The 21,014-nt window shown below is 40.9% G+C and overlaps 1 protein-coding gene across 4 annotated transcripts in view; it reads left to right on the top strand.

Moving 5' to 3' along the window:
- The window catches only part of LOC138566853 (leucine-rich repeat and fibronectin type III domain-containing protein 1-like protein), a 3,353,432-nt gene extending 3,333,003 nt beyond the window's left edge, over window positions 1–20,429 (top strand). Inside the window, exons 5-6 of one of the 4 annotated variants that reach the window (XR_011302045.1) lie at window positions 19,276–19,855; window positions 20,071–20,201. Coding sequence is in view for 3 of the 4 variants with exons in the window: in XM_069644559.1 (XP_069500660.1) it covers window positions 19,276–19,795 (520 nt within the window). In the remaining variant the exon portion in view is untranslated. Of the gene's footprint in view, window positions 1–19,275 lie in introns of all 4 variants that reach the window. The other 3 variants (XM_069644559.1, XM_069644558.1, XM_069644560.1) reach the window with 3 other exon arrangements.
- The last annotated feature ends 585 nt before the right edge of the window (window positions 20,430–21,014 follow it).

The raw sequence follows: 21,014 nt of genomic DNA on the forward strand, positions 1-21,014 counted from the left end.
GACCATGCACGCACGGAGCAACCAAGTTCTTCTGCCAAAGGTGATTTCATCTAACAGAGATATATCGCCCAGAACCAACAGAGAAGCAGCCATGGGGATTGTACAGCTCAAGACTAAGCCTAATCTCTCACATACTCTCTCCCAGAACTGCATTGTCTTTGGACAAAACCAAATCAAGTGACTGAGGTAGCCTCTTGAACTCTTGCATTCCAGCAGAGCTCACTGTCCAAAAGCTGACTTCTAAATAACTTTTCCGGGGTCCAGTGAGCTCTAAAGAGTAGTTTTGTCTGTGACGCTCTAAGGCCCCAATTCAGACTCACCAGATGAGTGTTTTCACAACATCTCCGCGAGCACCTTAGGTCGACATTTTCCCCCATCTCTTCCGGCCAGATCACTGGCAGCCTCGGATCTCCCTTGCGACAGGCTTTTAGGATCCCAAACATTGTAGCAGCAGGGTGTGATGCACACGAGCACGTTTTTAAAGCTGTCCAGGCAGCACTCTGAGTTGTCCACAGTGATACATTGACACAGTAACAATGATCTTTAGTTTCCTGTATTCAGCAAATGAACGATCTGCCATATCATATGTCTGACTTAGTTGCACGTATGAGATCCAACTTTCCCCCTCAAACAGATCTTTAATATATTTTATACCAGCTAAAAACCATTCCGTCCAAAAGAGAGTCCTTTCTTGGTATTTCAGAGCCGGGTTATGCCAGATGGATGCATCCGGGTGTAAATAGGGATCTGCACTGATATGTTTTGAGATTTCACACCAGCAGTCTTGCAAGAAACTTGGTTAGCGGATTGGTCTCCTTTGATTTACTTTTCTTAGTTGTCAGTAAGGCTTGTGGGTCCAGCTGGCAAATCACACCACACTCCTATGATAAGTATTCAGACGGCTCATTGTTTGATTCAATGATCTTGCACAGGTGGTGAGTGGAGAATGACAAATGGTAGTCCATGAAATTTGGCAAATTCATTCCCCCAAGCTTTAATGGGAGTTGAAGTTTCCATATTGCAAGCCTATGTGGTTTTCCATCTCAAATTAAATTTTTCATGATTCTATTAATCTCTTTAAAAACGTGTCCCGGTATCGTGATTGGGAGCTTGGAAAAGATTTAATTTATCCTTGGTGCCAGATTCATTTTTATACAGTTAATTTTCCCCATGTAGACACTTCAAAAGTCCCCATCTCTCCAGATCCGCTTTGTGTTTCGGGAGGAGAAATGCAAAATGTATTGTTGGTAACCTTGCCACATCAGCACTGATCCAGATGCCCAGATCTTTTCCATACACCATCCAAACTGAAATTGATTGCAAGTGTGTCGTTGACATAGATTATTAATTGGGAGAATTTCGGATTTACTCCAATTAATCTTGTAGCCTGAAACTGTAGAAAAGAGCTGATATCTCATATCATGTGAGGGATGCAATTTGCAGGGTCTTGTAGGGCAACCAACAGATCATCCGCACAAAGCCAAATCAAGTTATTTCGATCAATTCCAAAAATAGGTTGAAGGTCCACATCCGCTCACAGGCTTATTGCCAGTGGCTCCATAGACAAAATGTATAGAAGAGGTGAGGGCGGGCATCCCTGTCTGGTGCCTCGATGAAGTTCAAACGCATCAGAAATTAGGCCGTTCGTAAGCACACTTGCAGATGGGTTTTTGTATAATAGTTTAACCAAACGCTGAAAGTCTTGCGCAAAGTTCATTCTTTCTAGGCACGTGTACAAGAAGTCCCATTCCACATGATCAAATGCCTTTTCACCATCTAGCGAAATCACTGCATTGGCGACAGGCTGTCTGTGTCATTTCTCAATGGCCAACAACAGGCGTCTCATGTTGTCCGCCACAGCCCTACTAGTGACAAAGCCAACCTGATTTTCATGAACCAAAGTCGATATGAGTGATCGGTCTGTAATTTTTGCATCTTGTTGCAGATCTGTCCTTCTTTCTCAGGACCGTGATCAATGCATGCCGCATCGTATCAGGCAACGAGCCAGACTCAAAAGCGTTGCTGTAAACTTCACATAAAAGCTGCCGTGCAGAGTCGGGAAGAGCTTTATAAAATTCATTTGGTAATCCGTCCATGCCAGGCGACTTACATATGGTCAGTTTTGAAATCGCTTGTCGAATATCCTCGATTTCCAATTTCCCTTCAAGGTTTACCTCTTGATCTGCTGACAGACGAGATAAGTTATGTGAATCAAGAAAGTTTTCTATCTCAGCTTTCTCACATGTCAGCTCAGATTCATACAGTTTTTTCATAGAAGCCACAAAATAAATTGTTGATTCCCTTTTGCTGTGTCTCCAATGTGTTGTTCAGACCCCTGACTGCAGTAATGAAGCGATCACTTTCCGCCATCTTTAGTCTATTTGCCAACAGCTTCCCTGCTGTCTCGCCGTTTTCGAAATAGTAAATTATCTGTCTGAATAGATCATAGTCGACCTGGCTGGAAATTAGTTTGTTTAATTCATATTTAGCTTTCCTCAGCTCAGACTTTGTTCTTTCATCTTTGCTTCTTGCAAATAGGTTATATAAGCGCTTTGTTTCAGAAGAGAGTCTTTGAATTTCTTTGGCTCTCAGCTTTCTCTCTTGGCCAGTTTTTGAAATTAGCACTCCTCAGACAAAGTATTTCATTGCTTCCCAGACTGTTGAGATTTTAACGTCACTAGTCTTATTGATCTGAATGAAACTTTCAATTTCCTCCACCACCTCATCTCTGATTTGATAATTTTTTTAGAACCTTGGAACTCATTCTCAACCTTGAGGACTTGATCAGGGTATGTTGTAATGACAGACGTAACGATACAGGTGAGTGATCTGACGGGGCAATGAGCCTGATGCCTGTATCATAGCAACTAGAAGTGACCTGTCCAGAGGTGAAGAAGAAGTCAATGCGAGAGTATGTATCATGACACTGAGAGTTAAAACTATGATTCTTTCCGATGGGTGCTCCAACCGCCATATGTCTGCCAGGTTGAATTCCCTTATTAAACTCTCCAAAGACCGCTTGCTCTTTTTCGAAGTTCTAGTGCAGTCCCCATTTGAGCGATCTAAGGCCGGGTCCATCACCTGATTGAAGTCACCTGCCACCACAATTGAATCAACGTTGAAACTTTGAAGTAATTGCGCCAGCTCATGAAAGAAAAGAGGGTCATCCAGATTTGGTGCATACACATTGCACAAGAGAATTTTCACATCTTGAATTTCGACTAATACACAAATAATCCTTCCTTCCTTGTCTCCTTCACTCGCAATGATTGATATAGGCAGATTCCCGTTTTAGTTTTTCTGCCTCAAGATTTTCCAAATGCGTTTCTTGGAGGAATTAAATGTCGCATGAGTTTGATCGCAAATAAGATAATATTTTGGTCCTCTTCACCACAATATTAAGTCTATTAACATTCCATGAGATGATATTAAGATGGTTCACAGTTCTAGTATTCATGTCACAGATCTTATTTTGGTTCATTGTAAAAACTGGGCAATTATATTGAAATAGAATGAAAGGAAAAGAGAACAGAGAGAGGAGAAGATAAAAGATAAAGCAACAGGGCATAAGGCCACTAGGTCACACTAGTATTGGTTACAAATAGATCACTCACTGCACAGATGTAACAGCAAGGCAGTAAGTAAGTATAAAATAACAATAAACACTCAAGTTATAAAAATAACACCAACCCCAAGCCTCCTGTCCCCACCCTAAAGATACCTATAGTGGCTTTGCGTTGTATTATCTGTATGCAACAAATCCAACCTATCACTCATATGAGCAAGAAGTCGTGAACAAGCAAGATGTTATCCTAGTAGATCAAGATAATTAAATCACGCATTTAATACTCCTCCATCCTAAAACATTGACCTTGAGTCTTATGCCCAGATTTCTTAAGCAAAATCCCAACCATTAGATTCTTGTACACACATTTAGCAATATTAATCGAACTAGTGTATCTGCCCCATCTGTTTCACTCCAAGTGCTGACTCAAGTAATAGTGGATAACCTCTATTATTCAGCACTAATAGTTGCACATTTTTACCATACTAAAGAATAAGTTTTAAGCGAAGGTTGCCAAAAACCACTCCAATCACATAAAATGATAGTTGCCTGAACTCAGTAACTTATACCTGCTAGTCTGATCATGTATATGTAAACAGAAAATTCTGTCTCATGTGCAATAGAGTGAACCATATTTTCACAAAGTACCACTATCAAATGCATACAAGCCTTAACTTAGACAATCATCAATTGCGGTACACCAGAATACTTGTATCTGAATTGCTAAAACACTGCCCACCGACCTATGAACTTCAAGTCAATATGCACCAACTCGATGAAAAGAAGTCCTAGCCAATACTAATCCCTGGAAGAGGCCACCATCTAACCATCATATGACTGCAATTGCAATAGCCCAAACCATCAATATATACCTATTACACCAAAATAATGTCCAACAATGTTGTACAAATAAAGAGAACCCTCAACATATACCACCCTAAGGTTCCATCCATTCATTTAATACATGAGAGGCCAGTCCCTTTTCCATTTGTAAAAACTTTCTTTAAAAACCTATTGACTGCTTCCCCCAGCACATCATCATCATTCATTAACTTTGTGGCCTTATAATCCATGCCATATGCACAATAACTCCTACTCGAAGGCCACACATGCCCATCTACTCAGGCTCCTGTGGGTAATTTCATTAACAAGCTTATATTGGCCCCCACTTTCATACACAATCATCAGCTCACACACACAGACTACTACAAAGCCCCCCTGATTATGCATCCACACAGCCCACAAGGCACTTACCTCATGTCAATATTGTGGGATGAACATCCATCTACTCGCACAAAAACACCATTGTTCGTAGCAACAAATCCGACAATAGCAGCAACTCGGGTAGTATCTACAGGCAGATTATGCCGCTGACAGAGACGCTCCCCGGGAGGCACACACGCCCCGGTAATGCAACGGTCAACCAAACCTGCTGCGTTCAAGAGAGCCTGTAAGAGCTCCATACGAAAATCATGCCGCAGTAAGTACTAAAGCCACATCTGCGAACCGATCCGATCGCCCAGCAGGCTCCCCGACCACAGTCTTCCCAAAAGGCAGATAACCAAAAAACTATTCCTCCCATGTTCCAATCTACGGCTTACAGGAACCCCAGAAGAGATACAACATGACTACGTATCCAAACAATGATACCTAGCACCGGGTCCCTTTCTCTAACTCAGGCCATGTATTTCCCAGGAAACGACATACACTACGAATGAAAGAAGGCATTACACGCGCAAATGTTGTTAAAGCGTAACAACTCAAATATCAACATTAATAACCAAACCGAGTAAAAAGGCCTATATTAATGAAATAATAACAGTAAGAAAGACAGTAAATCATTCAATAAAACATATCAATTCATCAAAAGTAGGACCCACAAAAAATTCTTATTATCATTAGATCCTCTTTATGTTTGTGTTTGTGTGATCTTGCAAGGATAGTTTTTGAGCCAGGTACAGACTTGGTCAGGGGCATCTGTAAGTTTTATTCCTTCGGGCATAAAAAGTTTCAAAACAGCTGGCTTCAGCAAGGAAGTCTTAAGTCCACGTTTTTTAGCCATGCGTTTTGCTTCCCAAAATGCTCTCCTTTTAATAACCACATCCTTTGGGAAATCAGGGTACATATGAAACAGGTTTCCTTCCCAAGATAGAGATTCCTGCTGCCTTGCAATATGCAGAAGTTCTCCCTTCAAGGAGGTCCTTACGAATTTCACAATTATTTGCCTTGGTTTTCCTGCTTCTTGTTTCCCAGCTCTGAAAGCCAAATCCAAGTCCTTCAATTGTGCATTGCAACTGTGTAAGCTTTTTTGAAAAACATTAATAACCAAGGTGAACAGGTTAGGCTCAGACATTTCATGGATACCAATCAGGTGTAAGTTGTTGCTCCTAGCTTGAATTTCCAAGTTCATGTTTGTCAGTTGGAGCCTAGACATCCCTTCGTGTAACTCCCGGTATGCTGTGTATCTGCCAGAGGCTTCCCTTTCCAAACCAGATGTTCTGCCCTCAACATCCATCATGCGAGTCTCCAATCCGCTGACTTTACCTGATAAGTCATTTAAAGTTGTTTTCACCTCGCACATATCACTGGCCACCTGCTTCAAGTTTCAAAATGTCAGCACAGCTTGGTGTGTCTTCTTCAGGATCCTCAACATCCTGCTTAGGTTTTTTAGAAAGAGGGTTGGCCACTGGCTCAATTTTCTTCTTGCTAGACATTTTCAGCCAGGTTTCCGATAGTTGCTAGGGTGGAGATCAGGAGGTGCTGCCTTAAACTGCTACTCTTTCAGAGGCCATTCAAGAATCACGTGTGCCTTATTGTTATGTGTATCAAGAATAATTGGAATCTTTAAAGAAACTGTATTTGGAACAGCTTTCATAAAAAGTACACCCAAATATTAAATATAATTTCTCCAAAGTTTCCAAACATATCAGGTGCAAAGGAGATATTAAGAGGAAAAAACTCAATTGTTGGCATAGCCAAATGGTACGCCAGAACTAGGGACATTTGATCAAGAGTGGATAAATGGTTGGGATATACAGAGAGATTATATACATATAACAACACATCATCAGCATATTCTGAAACTGTAAATTCATGTTCCTAAACCAGATACCTTACATTTCCTACTTTAATCAAATAGAGAAAAATTGAGGTTCTATGGTTAACAAAATGAAAGGAAATATAAAGGACAACCTTGTCTAGCATCTGTAATTAAGTACTTGAAGATTAGGTATGCCTGTTCACAAGGATTGAAGCTTTAAGGTCTGAACAGAAGACTTGAACCAAATTACAAAATTGATACCCAAAATTCAAATCTCTTAAAATCTCAACATAAAGTGCCAAGACATACAGTCAAATGCCTTTTAGCATTTAAAGACATAAGACCTTAGACTAATGGACTCAATATATGAATTTATAAAATATTTTCAAAAGTATTGTAACATTTGCATGGAATTCGATCAGGCTTCAGAGTATTCTTACATTTGCTTTTTGATAGCCCTACTAATTTTGTCACATGAGATGTTATGGTCAGGTGTACAGTTATCCTCAGCTGAAATCTGTGGTAAGTGACATTTACAGAGAAACAAGGCAATGTTTTTCAAATTCAGGGCAGAATACTACTGACTGGAAAACGTTTCAAATTCAGCAATATTATCACTACTAGAAGCTTCTAGTTTCTCCCTTGTTCTTGGAACTGGTTACCATTCCATTGGTGTTTCCCAAGATCTTGTTCTGAGATAACCAACCAAAATTCTTCCTATACGTTTAGCACCAATTTACTTCTTAGTCCTTTCATTACTAATATAACACCCCCATTTTACCTAATATAAAGTTATATTCATTTAATAGTTTTTGAGAGAGAGAATAATTTGTATTCAGCATTAGCCATGAACATTCTTAAACATCAATACATAACAGATAAAATTAGTTTAAAACCATAAAATCCTTATTTTAAAAATGGTCTGCCATAGATTTTTAGTCCCTCCTTGACGAAATTACAAACATCAGATCTAAATAGATATTAAAATTCATAAATAGATACATAGCACCCATGATAATTACCAACTTAACAAGATGGTTTTTAAAACACGTTCGTCTCAGAACGAGCAAAATAAGGCATATGAACAAAAATGTAATATTCTCTCATCATATCCTAATCCACAGGAGCATTTTATGTGACCGCCCTCCCCAAGGCATTCTTGCTAACAGCAGTCAAATATCTAGGCAGAACATTAATATAATTGTTTTGTGCTCCGAGGATCTCAAGGAACTTACAACACCTGTCTCATATCTGTTTTGAGATGAGGTCGTGTAAAATGGCATTGATGGTAGGGAAGATGCACGGTTCCTCATAGAAGCAAGTTCCAGTTTCATTTTTATCCCTATGTGTAATATTCATTTCAGGCAGGGAATGTATTTGACCAATGTCAATAACCCACTTGTTTATCAAATCTTTCCTGTAAATATACCATTCATATTTTTCTTTTTGCTGGTGACGAGAACATTTCCTGCACTGCGTTTAATCCAATTGGATTAGGCATATCAAATTGCTTAGTTTTGAGACAAAATCCCCAAAAACGTGCGCTCAGCAAGGACTGCAATACTTTTTACACCGAGTTCAGCTCGTAAAGCGTCGCCTGGTGCACTGGGACCAATCCCCGCTATATTTCGCAGGAATTTATTGTGCACCACATCTAGTCTGCTACAATTGGAGTAGCCCCATATTTTGCAGCCACACAGTACAGAAGCATGTATTTTGATTTCCGTAACCCTTAGGCATATGTCCATTCTCTTGCCACTATATTTATAAAAAAAAAAGTCTCAGCCCCCTCAGACCTACTTGAGTTTGTATTAGTGTCCTATTAATGTGGTCCGACCAAGTACCACTTTGGTGAAACAGAATTCCTAGATAATTATATTCATTCTCCACTGAAACACTGACATTATTTATTGCCCATACGAACTGCCTTTTTTAATTCAAATTCAAAAAATGTTTAAAATGAATAACCACAATGCCCTTTCCAACAACTGATAATGAAGATACAAGTTGATTGATAGAACTGTTTTCCTTTTTTGAAACATATGTTTTGTCCATATATGTCTGATAGGAAAAAAATACTTTTTGATTTGTTCATGCATTGCATTGAAATATATTGCCAAATGTGTCCTCTCTTCAGAGGGTAATAGTGACCACTACATTTTGTAGATATTAGCTTCATGTTCTAAGATGCCATTATAATATATCAAGGCTATACACTTTTGCGACAATACTGTATAAATTAAAACCATGTTATAAATATTAATGGCATATAATAAAGTCTTGTCAGACATACAAATGAAAATTAAATATAAAATAATCCCAGTCGGAGGGGACATACAGGTACTAAGAGTTAGAGATACTGAAGCAGCAAGGTCACAAACATTCTCTCATCAATGCTAAACAGGTGATCATGTTAGAAAACAGGTAATTATGAAGAGAGCACATTTCTATTATGAACATAAGTTACTATATGTATGTAACATTGTTGATGGAAATTAATTAAACTTAATTGAAGTGAAAATCTGCTAGTTAGGAATATGCATTGAAGATTAGCTGATCATTATCAAGTATTAAAAGCCATAGCCTCAAAAAATATGGCATCAAAAGAAATCCGGATCAGAGTAAGATCTTCAAGTGTTGTTGAAATAAATTCTCATGGTTGCTGAGCCATGCAAAGGATATTTTAAATCATTATGCTCCAGTCTATCTCCGAAACCAAGATATCTTGTGCATTTAACCAAAGTTTCTTTTGCAAAATCTTGTTGAATGGTTTTTTTGAACTGCCAACAACAAGATATGAAAAGTCTTTGATGGCCCTCCTGATTATACCTCAACATTATACATATTCGGCAAGGTGTGGAGTTACTAGGATTCCCATGTGATGGTACCCTATAAGCCGTATCTACCCCAACGGTTGGTGACATTTTAATTTTAGTAGATCAGATACAAAGGTTTGTATGAAGCTTCTACCCCTGTTTGTTCTGGAATAAAAAGACATTCTTAAACTGCTTGTTACTATTTTACCGACCCACAGGATATTTATTGGCGGAGCACACACATGCTTTAATGATTCAAAGTCTTTCCTGCAGCCATTAACTGCAATCTTAGGATAATTCATGCACGTGTTAAGAGTAGAACATTCAGCTTTTCACACCCGCATGTCAGATAGAATACTTTCTGCATTTGGTCTTGTAGCTGTACCTTCCTCAACGAGGGCAGCAGTAGTTCAGGAATCTGAATGCGTACGCAACGCCTTAGCTGGAGGAGAACCAGCTGTCTGTCGTTTGCTGCCAGGAGCATGTTTTGTGAGATGCCATGGGAGAGGCTATGCACAAAACAACACAATATAGCACAAATATTTTAAAACAGGAGACCGTCTCAATCTGCACTTGAGACTATGTAGCTGTAAATAAATTAGGGCCACTAATGCAATAAGCAGGTAACAGCAACCGCAAATTCCTATTAAAGCTATCACCATTAAATCCAGGTAATAATTAGGGATGTTGCCGCAGCACCCGAAGAGAAGCCATCTGTGAGCCAAACGTTATTGAAATTGAATGGAGGTTTGGGCCTCGTTTTCATCTACACGATCACCATCAAAGTTAAGGGTTGCGACAGTTAAAGTACCAAATGATTAGCCTTATGCTACAACATGGTCAATGGCATCAGAGGAAGAGACAATTAACACAGATTTATATAGCTGATTTCTCAGATCCACTTTGACCAACCATGAGAGAGTCCTGCAGCTTGAAATGACCTCAGTTGAATAAATGAGTAGCTTTGATGTCAGCCATGGCTCCTTACATTTGATAAAATAAATAAAATTGTACAAAGAAAGAGAGAAAATAGAAAAAGAAGGCAAACTATGATGTGCCTGTAGCACTGTTTGATTCTCAGCAGTAGATTAGGGAGGAGAGGATGGTGGGCAGGATACAAACCACTTTGTACAAATTCCCTTCTCTGGTTTAACTTAAGCATAATCAAACCAGAACGCCCTTAGATAATGACCATGCAGAATTTGCTTATAAGCATCCTTGGCGAGGGAAGAGTGTCACTGTGTAAAAGAGAACTGCACCACCTAAATTACCTATTATACTAATTCATCGGAAGGCATTAAGCTCTAATGTTGTGTGACCAGTCATTCGGTAAACATGGTCTTTTGGATGAAGGTGCACAAAATGATGGGCGGAGCACCCGTTAAATAAAGCAGCACAGAAAAGGCACTGTTTCAGTGTAAAAGCAACTGATAGTATAGTAGCAGTACCAACTCCACGCCATTTTACTAATCTAGTCTATTAACAAAATAAAGATCACTTCAGCGCAGCAACTCCGGCATTGGAATAGCAATCAAGAAAAAGGGTGGCTAGAGTGGTTTACAATGACGCTCTTCTCTCTTCCATCACCAGACTGAACTCTTCACGTGAAATTTTTATGGGCACTCTACAGCACTGCTACACATCCTTGTTTCATGAAAACTGCTGTTATTACCGAAGTTAGAGGAAAGGCTGTCTAGACCGGGAGCGGAACTTGAAGTGAGGGTGGCCATTTTCTGCCACATGCTCAAGTTCCCTGGGTGTGCTCTACAAATTTTACTTCAGTCTTTTAGAGGTATACTCTGTGAGTATCATAGTAAACCTTTGCAAATGGCCCATTTAATCCATTAGGACATTGAAGTCTATGGACGCTTTTTTCATACTTTCTTTTACAGGGGTGAGGGTCATATCATTAGACACTTGTCAATTTCATGGCACATGTGGCAATGTTGCATGGTCTGCTCTACTTCCTTAACTATATCTGCCCATCAATAGCGTGTCATTAATCCCTTTGTAGGGATTTTCCCGAGATGAATCCAATGTGTCCAACCATAGGAGTAGCCCTTCACTTACATGTAGCTCAGAAACAACCTTGAAGTACTGTTGTATACCTTGTGTCGTGTTTCTCTCACTAGACCACCCTTAGCAGAGATGCTCCATGACTTCTGTGAGGGTGGAAATCTTTCTGATGTGGGCTTCCCAAGCATCCTGCAACATCTCCCCTAGTGTTAGGGTTATTATTATTATGATTATGATTATTATTATTATGATTATTGTATTTATTGAGAGTGGACTTAGCTTCAGGAAGCACAGAGCGCTTTACAATCATAGGGGAAAGTACACAGTGAAGGAAGCAGAGAAAAAAGGAGCAGGGAGCTAACAGGGAGGGTGGGCAATTTGCAGCATGGGGAAGACAGTGAGAATCAAATCACTGAGTTTCAGGTAGAGTGTGGAGTGAAGGGTTTGTGCACCTAGGTGTTAAGGAGTGGGCATTCCTTGAAGAGTAGGGTTTTCAGCTCTTTCCTCAACTGTAGAAGTGATGGGGCAAGTCTGATGTTCACAGGGAGTACATTCCAGAGTCTTGGAGCATAGACAGCGACGGTCTGTCTTCTGGTTCTTTCCTTCCTGCACTGTCATAATTCAAGTCTGCACATTTCCTTCTGGTGGATCACAGGCCTCCAAAGATGCTGAGTTTCTCAGCAAGGTAGCTTGGGGACTTCAGGATGACAGCTTTGTAGATGATGCAACAGGATTTGAAGATGATACAGGCTTGCAGTGGGAGCCAGTGCAGTTCGATGAGGTTCAGGATGATGTGGTCAAATTTGTGGAGGCCTTTAATGAATCTTGCTGCAGCATGCAGGACACATTTAATGGGTGCCAGGGTAGTCCCCGGACAGCCTTCCAAAAGGGCATTGCCACCATACAGGTGGAAGAGGACCAAGGCTTGGACAGTGGATCTGAAGTTGTTTTCTGGGATGAAGGGCTTGATTTACAGCAGGAGAGAAAGTTGTTACCAGGCCGTTTGTGTCTTCCTTGCTATGTGCGTTTTGAACGTGAGGTGACTGTCAATGTTGAACCCAAGGGACTTGACACAGTTGTGTTGGAACGTTGTAGGTACTGGCTACTACGCACTCCTCTCTTAAGTATGATCATTCTAGGTTAGCCTAGACATACATTCTTCCTGTGCATTGTGTCTTCCTGGTATATATTTGAAAGTTAGTGCATTTCTTAAGTCCATCAAGAGTGACTGTGTATTGAATTTCCTTGAATTTCCTTGAAACACTTGTGTATAGGCGCGTTACAAATGCCATATCATATCTTATCATATCATTCCTCTGTTTTCTGGATCCAAGCTCCAAGATGTTCACAAATGGCTTATGATTGATTTTCCAACTGAAGTGTCTGGGCCAGTGGTAAGTGCTAGAGTGGTTTGTGGCCCATGTACATGCCATCATCACCCTGCCAATAACAGATTGGTGCCTTTCTGTTTTGGTGAGAGACATGGACATGAAAATAATTGATCTAACAGACCTGTCCTTCTTCCTGTGGGCCACAGTACTAATTTGCTGAAGTTATCTTGTAGCATTTTCTTTTTTTTTTGGTGGGCGGTTCCCCTATACTCCCTCTATCCTCCCCTAACCAGCGCTTCAGAACCTTTACCCACCCTCCTACACGTCCACATTCACTTACCTATTTTACCGCCACGCCTGCCACTAGGTCATTTTGGTGAACTAAATCACCATGAAGTCATTTACGTCTATGAAACAACAGTATACAGTGTTGTGCTTCTGTATTTGTATCCTCTTCCATGAAACGTCCTTGTTATTTGTAGTGTTTACCTTGGAATAAAAGCGGTTTTACTTTAATAAAACACTCTGATGGCCCGATTGATGGAAAAGTGCACATTCATCCCGCAAGCTCATGCGCCGAGAACGACACTGCAGGAGCCTGCACGCAGAATATTTTGTCTGCGCAAAGTAACCGTATATGCAAGTCACGGGCGGAACACCCCCGGAACGTCCTCACACAAAGCAAAAACAGCAAGAACAGCTACCTTTGCGTGGTCCCCTGAAAGTGAATGCACACATCCTTCAAACAGTGCGTGGGGTCCCCTGCAAGCAGGCCTGCATCTCCGGGACCCTGTGCGGGTCTCCCTTAACTGTTACCGGCACCACGAACACATGCGTACGATTTATCGTAACTCGGGTAAAACTCATAAAATCTGCATGTGAATCCCCATAAATTGTTCCTGCTCCCCACTACAATGCGCACGCACACCCCTAAGTTAGATCAGAACCACAGCTGCGTACAAGCACTAGTAAATGGTACACCTGATCTTACCCCTGTGTAGAGAATCGTATGTGCAAGTGTCTGTACGCCTGCCTTCGGTTGGTGGCAGATAGTATGAGGGCTTTCTCCCTTCACGCTCTTTTCTCCCCTTGCTATACTTCCTCCCTTTCATCTTTGACTCTAGGAGGAGAGGCTGTTCCTATCTCCTGTTTGTTCTCTCTGCCAAAACCATGACAGGAAGTGAACGATTTAAAGAGGAAAGGAAACGGGTGTGGTGATAAACAGACACAGAGAGGAGACTGGTGTAACTCGCGGGTCACTAGGAAAGGGGGAGGCTGTCTATGAATGGGAAATAAACAGAGTTGTTAACACAGAGAGGCAGAGTGCTAGTGGGATGGAGAAAAGCAGAAATAGATAGAAAGGGAATGGGGAGAAATTAAAAGAGACAGAGGCAGGTGGCAAAAAGATATTATTCATGGCCAATGGAGGCAACCAATGCATTTGACTTTTCATTTGCACATTCGTTTTCCTTTATTTCATTTCGAAAACTGTGTCCCTGATTCTCATTTGTTGTTTTTTGTGAACATAGATAATTATTATTTTGAACTGCTGACGTTGCTCTCTCTTGTGTTTTTTTCTCGAAAAGTCAGTAGAAATGCGTGGAGCACCTTGGATTCAGAGATGTTTTCACACTAGCAAGTGAAAACTCAAATTTGTGTTAAGCAATGAAGATAAGGCAAACCAGAAAAAGAAATCAAGTGTATTGATTACTGAAGTAGGGCCCTTCTTGGGTGTATAATGCTAATTTACCAATGTTTGCATGGCTTAAATATACCTGACCCAACAGCCCCCAAATGTATCATATATGTACTGTCAGAGATCCACTTCGTGTGTGTCTTTCTATGGAAAATCAAATAGCATACCATGTTTAGCTTATGTTTATAGTCATAAAAGCAAGCTCTGTCCAGGATTTGGAGGAGGAACCGGACAGTGGTGATAGGTCTATAGTTTTTTGGGATGGCAGGGTCTAGGGAAGTTTTTTTAGTAATGGTAGGACCCAGGCTTCTTTCAGCAGGGATGGGACTACTCCTGTCGTGAATGAAGCATTGATGAATGTTATGATGAAAGGGGCCAGTAAGGAGAGCATGTGGCGGTGGGGTGGGGTGGAAGTGAGTTGTGATGTATTTAATTATGATGGAAAGAAACTGAGATCTGAGCTTTTAGACCTTCAAGCCCAATTAGTTTAATTCAAGAACTCCAACGACCTTTCAGATGGTGGGACATGCTGAGAACTGTGGATCTTAATTAAAATCAAACTGATAGTTTAAAGTCAACTCATACCAAACTATGCAACCTCAGTATCAACATTGTGACTTTCTGCCCGCCTCCAGTAATGCGAAAAATGCATTCATAGCAGCAAAATATGACTCTATGCTGCCTTGCTGACAGTGTTAATATAGGCTTATATATCAAAGGAAGGGTCGTTATCGTGGGATAATCAATAATGACCTGTCCTGAGGTCTATAAGTCAATTAACACATTGGGCCTTATTTATGGAAATTTTTGTGCGGTGCAAAGTGTATTTTTGCAGTGCAAAAGTACAGTTTGCACCATGAATTAGGCCCATTTAGTGCAGTGCAAAGAGTACTTTTGCAGTGCAAAAACACTTTGCACCGCTCTGTGAATCAGGGTGTTTGTTGGCAGTGCAAAGTCCATGAATCAGGCCCATAGTGGTTCTAGCAAATCATGTTTTGGAGTATTGGGGTGAAGCAAAAAAATGTACTTTATTAATAAGAAAGTAAATTGACAAATTCAGTAAATTATATGTGGTTCTATTTTGCAGTATTTAAATAACATGGTTCTCTTCATACGTTTAGCATTTCAATTGCAAACTTGGTGAAACTGGAGAGAGTTTAACATGATCATGCGTCCCCATATCTCACATGTTGCTCTCCTGACCCTAAAATATTGCTCGCCAGTTGCTCTGGGCCATTGTGTGGATACTAAGAAAGACATCCAGGGATGAGACATCAATGGCAGTGTACCCTGAGTCAGAACTGTGCAGCAAGGCTAGCCAATCAGCCTGCTCTATTTGACAGGTATGACATACTGTTGGTAGTTGAAGCATTAGCTGTGGAGGCATCAGTAGAGTGGTCTGAGTGGTGGGGCAGGCCAGATGGGTGCAGGGAACCAGAGGTTGCTACGGAAACTAATCTCTTGGGGCTTCAGATGAGACAGTCCCCAGTGATTGAAGAGAACCTGAAGCACATAAACTAGGCTGGCCTGGCCATCCATGTGAATACACACTGTACTGCTCTGTAATGAGAAGTACAAATGCCACCCCACTGAACCCACCCTTATTGAGACAATCCCTGTCTTAGCACTCTCACATTTCTATGCCACTTGGAGCTCTGCTACACTATGAGGTGCATCGCTGGCTGGATTAAGTACACAATCTACGAAGATAATGTTGCTGCCAACTCAGCCTTCTCCTGCTGCACTCGGTAGACAACAAAGGGGTTAGTCGCCAATAAGTACGAAAATAAGTAAGAAAATAAGTGACTTGAATGCCCAACTGTGAAGGAAATCCCAATAAGCTTCTTTTGTGCATGTATGATTTGCATGTTTTGCCAAAATTCTATTTTTTGATCCAAAATGTTCCACACTAATTGCATAATCTTTGTGAAGACATTTTCATCTTCTTCCAGTATTGCAAGTGCATTAATGGGAAAATAATCTAACCAAATGCCCATGTTTTTGGACTGGTGACAATTGCCAACTTCTGTGCCTTTATGGTACCTGCATATTAGACAAATAAGTGGCATGCATGCTTAAACTTTCTGTCTTAAACAATTTGCTTGTGCCAATTTATTTACATGTGAAGTTTATGTTTGCGGGCCCCATGCGTCATAGTTGGCACAAATGTCACATACTACTTGTATTGCAGTGCCTGTTGGGAAAATTCACATTGTATGATGCTTTGCTTATCAAGCATGTGACTAATGGGTTGCTAAGGGGAATCAATTCCAAATTGTGCACAATGAATTAGTGTAGCTACCAAATGCAATACACTTAAGTTACTGAAAATAATTTCTTAGTGACATAGAAATTATTTTTACTTTAGTAATGTGTTTCTTGCTAGATTCTTCCTGCCTCTGTTTAAGAACAGATATTACCCAATATAATGTACTGAATTCATAGACCTCGAGAGATGAATGGCTAAGTCGACTCTGCATAGGTTTGAACCTGTAAAGTGCAGGCTGACCCCATGTCAGGGGAGTGCACTTAACAAGTGAGGTATACAACCATAAACATATAATGTGTACAATATGAAAGAAAAACCCACCCGGTCTGTAACGTGGTCTTCAAAAGTTCCAATTTGTGAACAATGTTACTGGCCCACTAGCATGCTTAAAAATGCACCACTTACAACTTTATTTCCCAGGGGATTACTTGGGAAAAGAGTACCCAAATCCATATTTTTTTATTCCTAATCACTTGTCTTAAATGTAACAGACCTTGAGTGGTTTCATTTACAGATTATTTTACACTATATTTCTTAGGTGGATAACCCTCCCCTCACACAAAGCCTGGTTGAAATGATCTTTAAATTCTACCATTTTATGTCCGGTGTTACTCATCCTTTCTCCTAAAAATGCACCATTTGCCCCTAAAGATCCTGACAATCCCTTTGGAGGGATGGGCGGGGCAGCACCAAAATAAGCCTTTATATTTTGGAGTAAATGCTACTGTTGAAACGTGCTTAAAAACATTTGCCATTAAATCGATTGGACATTTCCTGGGAGAGAACTCCAAGCACTCAAATATTTTGTTACATCCTGCAATGCTTTTGAGTAATTTTGCTGGCCGGTTGCATAGAAATGTAGTGTTTGCCATTTAATTTACTAGCGATTGTATTTCTATACCAATTTAATGTCGAATGATTTTTAAGGACATTATGAATTGCCTGGGCTTAAACCTGGATGAAATTACTGTTAATTGCTGATAATTAACAGTGCTATTAGCAGTATTGAGCTTAGTACAGTTATGATTTGTTTGCAATCATTTTACCGCTGACTGAATGCTGATAAATTACATCAAAGTACTGAAGTTGCTCACCATTTCATCTGACACTCAAATGTTGCTCTTTGATAACAAAAGGTTGGGGACCCCTGCATCAGGGGTTGTATAAAAGTAAACGGTTTCCCATATTTAAGCGTTCTCGGTCGCATGTGAAATAGGATGTTGCAGTGAAAGCCAGGACCTACTGGAGAGGAAGTGACTTGTTGAAAGGCATCTTGTCTGGAAATTGCCTTATTGTTTCCCTGTCTGCTTTTGAATTCAGAATGTTCAGAATGCAGTCAATACCAGTAGTTATTGACTGCACTTTGAACATTCTGATTGTCTGAGAGGAGGTCAATAACGATATCCATGTTCTAATATTTTATTTTATTTTAGAGCACAAAGCTACCTCAAGAGCAGCAGAGAGCTTTCCAAAAGGATTGTGCCAGAATTGGGCTAGCATTTATGTAGCATCGCAGTACTATTGGTAGAGGGAGAGAGGGATTTGTATGTGTCTGACAGGTATTGTTGAAAAACCATGGGCCTGATTCACACAGCGTTTTTGTATTGCATTTCACCATTATAAAACACTTCCATGAATGAGGCCCCATGTTTTTAGTGTTTAGCGAAACTGGAGTATGGTAGGGGCATTTCGCCTCTACCGGAATTGAATTCCAGATGGTCGGGGCATGGCAGGAGAGGGACTGCTTGCAAGTCTGCTCATTGCGGGCTACCTAGTATTCAATAAGCTCAACAGGATGAGTGCCCACCTAGTGTCTTGTACATTAGAATTGTAAACACTGGCATTATTGACTAAATTAAGGTTGCTAAAAGAGATGCTATTGTATTGAGTGATAGAAAAAACCTATAATTCATATGCCAAAAGTCAATCCAGTACATAGTGGATGCTCTATGTCAAGTGTGTTTGGTCATGGTTTGCGATATGTTCTGTTCTGTCTCAATTGAAGAGGCGTGAGTGTTTACATCATAAGAGTACCTGAAGCACAAGAAACCTAACCTAACCAAATGACTGGCACTCTGATTGAGCTGCAGTCTGGGTAAAAGCTGATGTACATTGGAAAGCTTTGTGATTTCCAGTCGTAGTCTATGTTCGCTTTTTATTTGTACTAGTAACCATGTTGTGATTGGTTGGCTTGCCTGAAAGACCGTTGGGTGTTATTGGAATTGGGAGGGGCTTGTCATATTCAATGTTATACAAAAGTATAATACTCGTTTTCAGAAACAAACACTATATCAGTTAATTAAAAGAGCTTTCAATCAATCGTAGCAATAGAAATGTGTGAAGGCTAATCACCTCATCCCATCTTCTAATGGTAGTTAACTTGCATTAAGATGCCCTGCTGTACAACCAATCACAGCATGGATCGCATTTGAAATCTCCCGATGTACATCTCATAACTTTTATTAAGTTTTCTGTTTATTGTATGGCTGTGATATTTTTATACTCTAGTACAATAGTAAACTTTTCTTGTTTCCTTTTCCAGAATGATCCCCTCTTCTAGCAAGTCCTTTTTCCTTACGGACCTGGTGGCGTCGCGCGAGTACGACCTGTGTGTTCTAGCTGTGTACGACGACGGCATCACCCTGCTGACCGCCACCCGGGTCATCGGATGTGTTCAGTTCACGACAGAACAGGAATACAAGCAGTGCCGCTCGCTCCATGCCCAATTTCTGGGCGGGACCATGATCATCATCATTGGCGGGATCATCGTGGCGTCAGTCCTCGTCTTCATCTTCATCCTCCTCATGAAGTACAAAGTCTACAACAACCACTACAAGAACCAAGCCACCAAGGTCAGCAACGTCTGCTCGCAGACAAACGGTAGCCAGAGCGGCACCATGGACCACGCTAGCTCCAAAACAGGGGAGAGGCGCGGGAGTGTGCTTCAGGAGAGCTCAGGGACTTCCAGCCGAGGCAAAACCACTGTGGATCTAACCCAAGAATGCGAGAAAGTGACTCTCACCGACACAACCTTTTTATCAAACGATACTTTATCCCAATAGCAGTGCAACAAGACAATAGTAGCACCTGGCGTCGCCAAGGGCACACCAAACCAAGCCAAGGTGGTATTAAAAAGACACAACAAACATTCTAATGCAAGTGGTTGTCTTTTAAGCTTCACTTCTATTGTCTATTTTTAAGATTCAGATGGTTTAAAGAAATATTTTTTTAATCTGTAAAACGGTTCCTGCATTCTTAACTATTTTTGTTTCAATATATTAAATTTGAAGTGTGTGTTTTACAGAGACCCTTTTTTCTACTGTTTTTTTTTTTATAGCACACAGCGCTGGAGCCCCAGCTCGCGGCTCAGTTAGCCCCAGACTTGGTTTGTATTTGGCGATGTGCACTAATACGCCCTCCCGCCCACCTACCATCCCACACATCAACTGACGGCCAGCAGGCTTCTCCGAGGATCGCACGTCGACTTCCCTTTGGCAGCCTCCCTTCACATCTCCAGGAAGTTCCACGTGGCCTGGGACAGACATTAAAGCTTACAAGAAGCCGGTTACCGAATCAGAATTTTCTGATGCGCCCCGCAAGCATCAAAGACATGCCTAGAAATTCAAGGAGACGGGAAAAGTGCTATCACAGAAAAACAATGTGCTGGTTTAAGGGAAATGGTAATACACAACCATTCAAAAGAAATTCCTGTTGCTTTTGTGTTTTCTGGGCTCCTCTTTTAAGCGTGCGTGCGTGCGTGCGTGCGTGCGTGCGAGCGTGTCTCTCTCTCTCTCTCTCACGGCCTACTGTGAACAGTTCAGAGGTGAGGGGGAGTATGACGGTTCAGATGCAAATCCAAACCCTCTCGGGGAGCCGACTGGGCGAAGGGTAGCGTGGTAGAATAGTTCTAGCCTCGAGTCTTATGAAAAGGGTCTGATTTTTGCATGGAAGACAATGGTGAGTAGAGGTACAACAATTATGCAAGAGAACAAGAGAAAAAAGGGATTAAAAAAAGGCCACGGAATACATCTCATTTTCCTTAGTAATGTGTTGTTGATTTATGACTGATCCATTAATTTGTCTTGACTTTGGCCCTTATCCGCATAGTTCCAAGAGTGCTGCATTAGAAGTTGCAAGGAGCGTTCCCATTGTGGAAAGCCTAAGTAAAGTATCCAGGTGGGGGAATTACCTGCCACCTGAATACTGAGTGATAAGTACTAAGGTAACAGGTTGTAGGCGGGCCAAACAGATACGAGAATGGCTGCTTCAGGACCCGAGAAT

This window comes from Ambystoma mexicanum, chromosome 2p, assembly GCF_040938575.1.
Source record: "Ambystoma mexicanum isolate Mex_15411 chromosome 2p, UKY_AmexF1_1, whole genome shotgun sequence".
Classification (NCBI taxonomy): Eukaryota; Metazoa; Chordata; class Amphibia; order Caudata; family Ambystomatidae; genus Ambystoma; species Ambystoma mexicanum.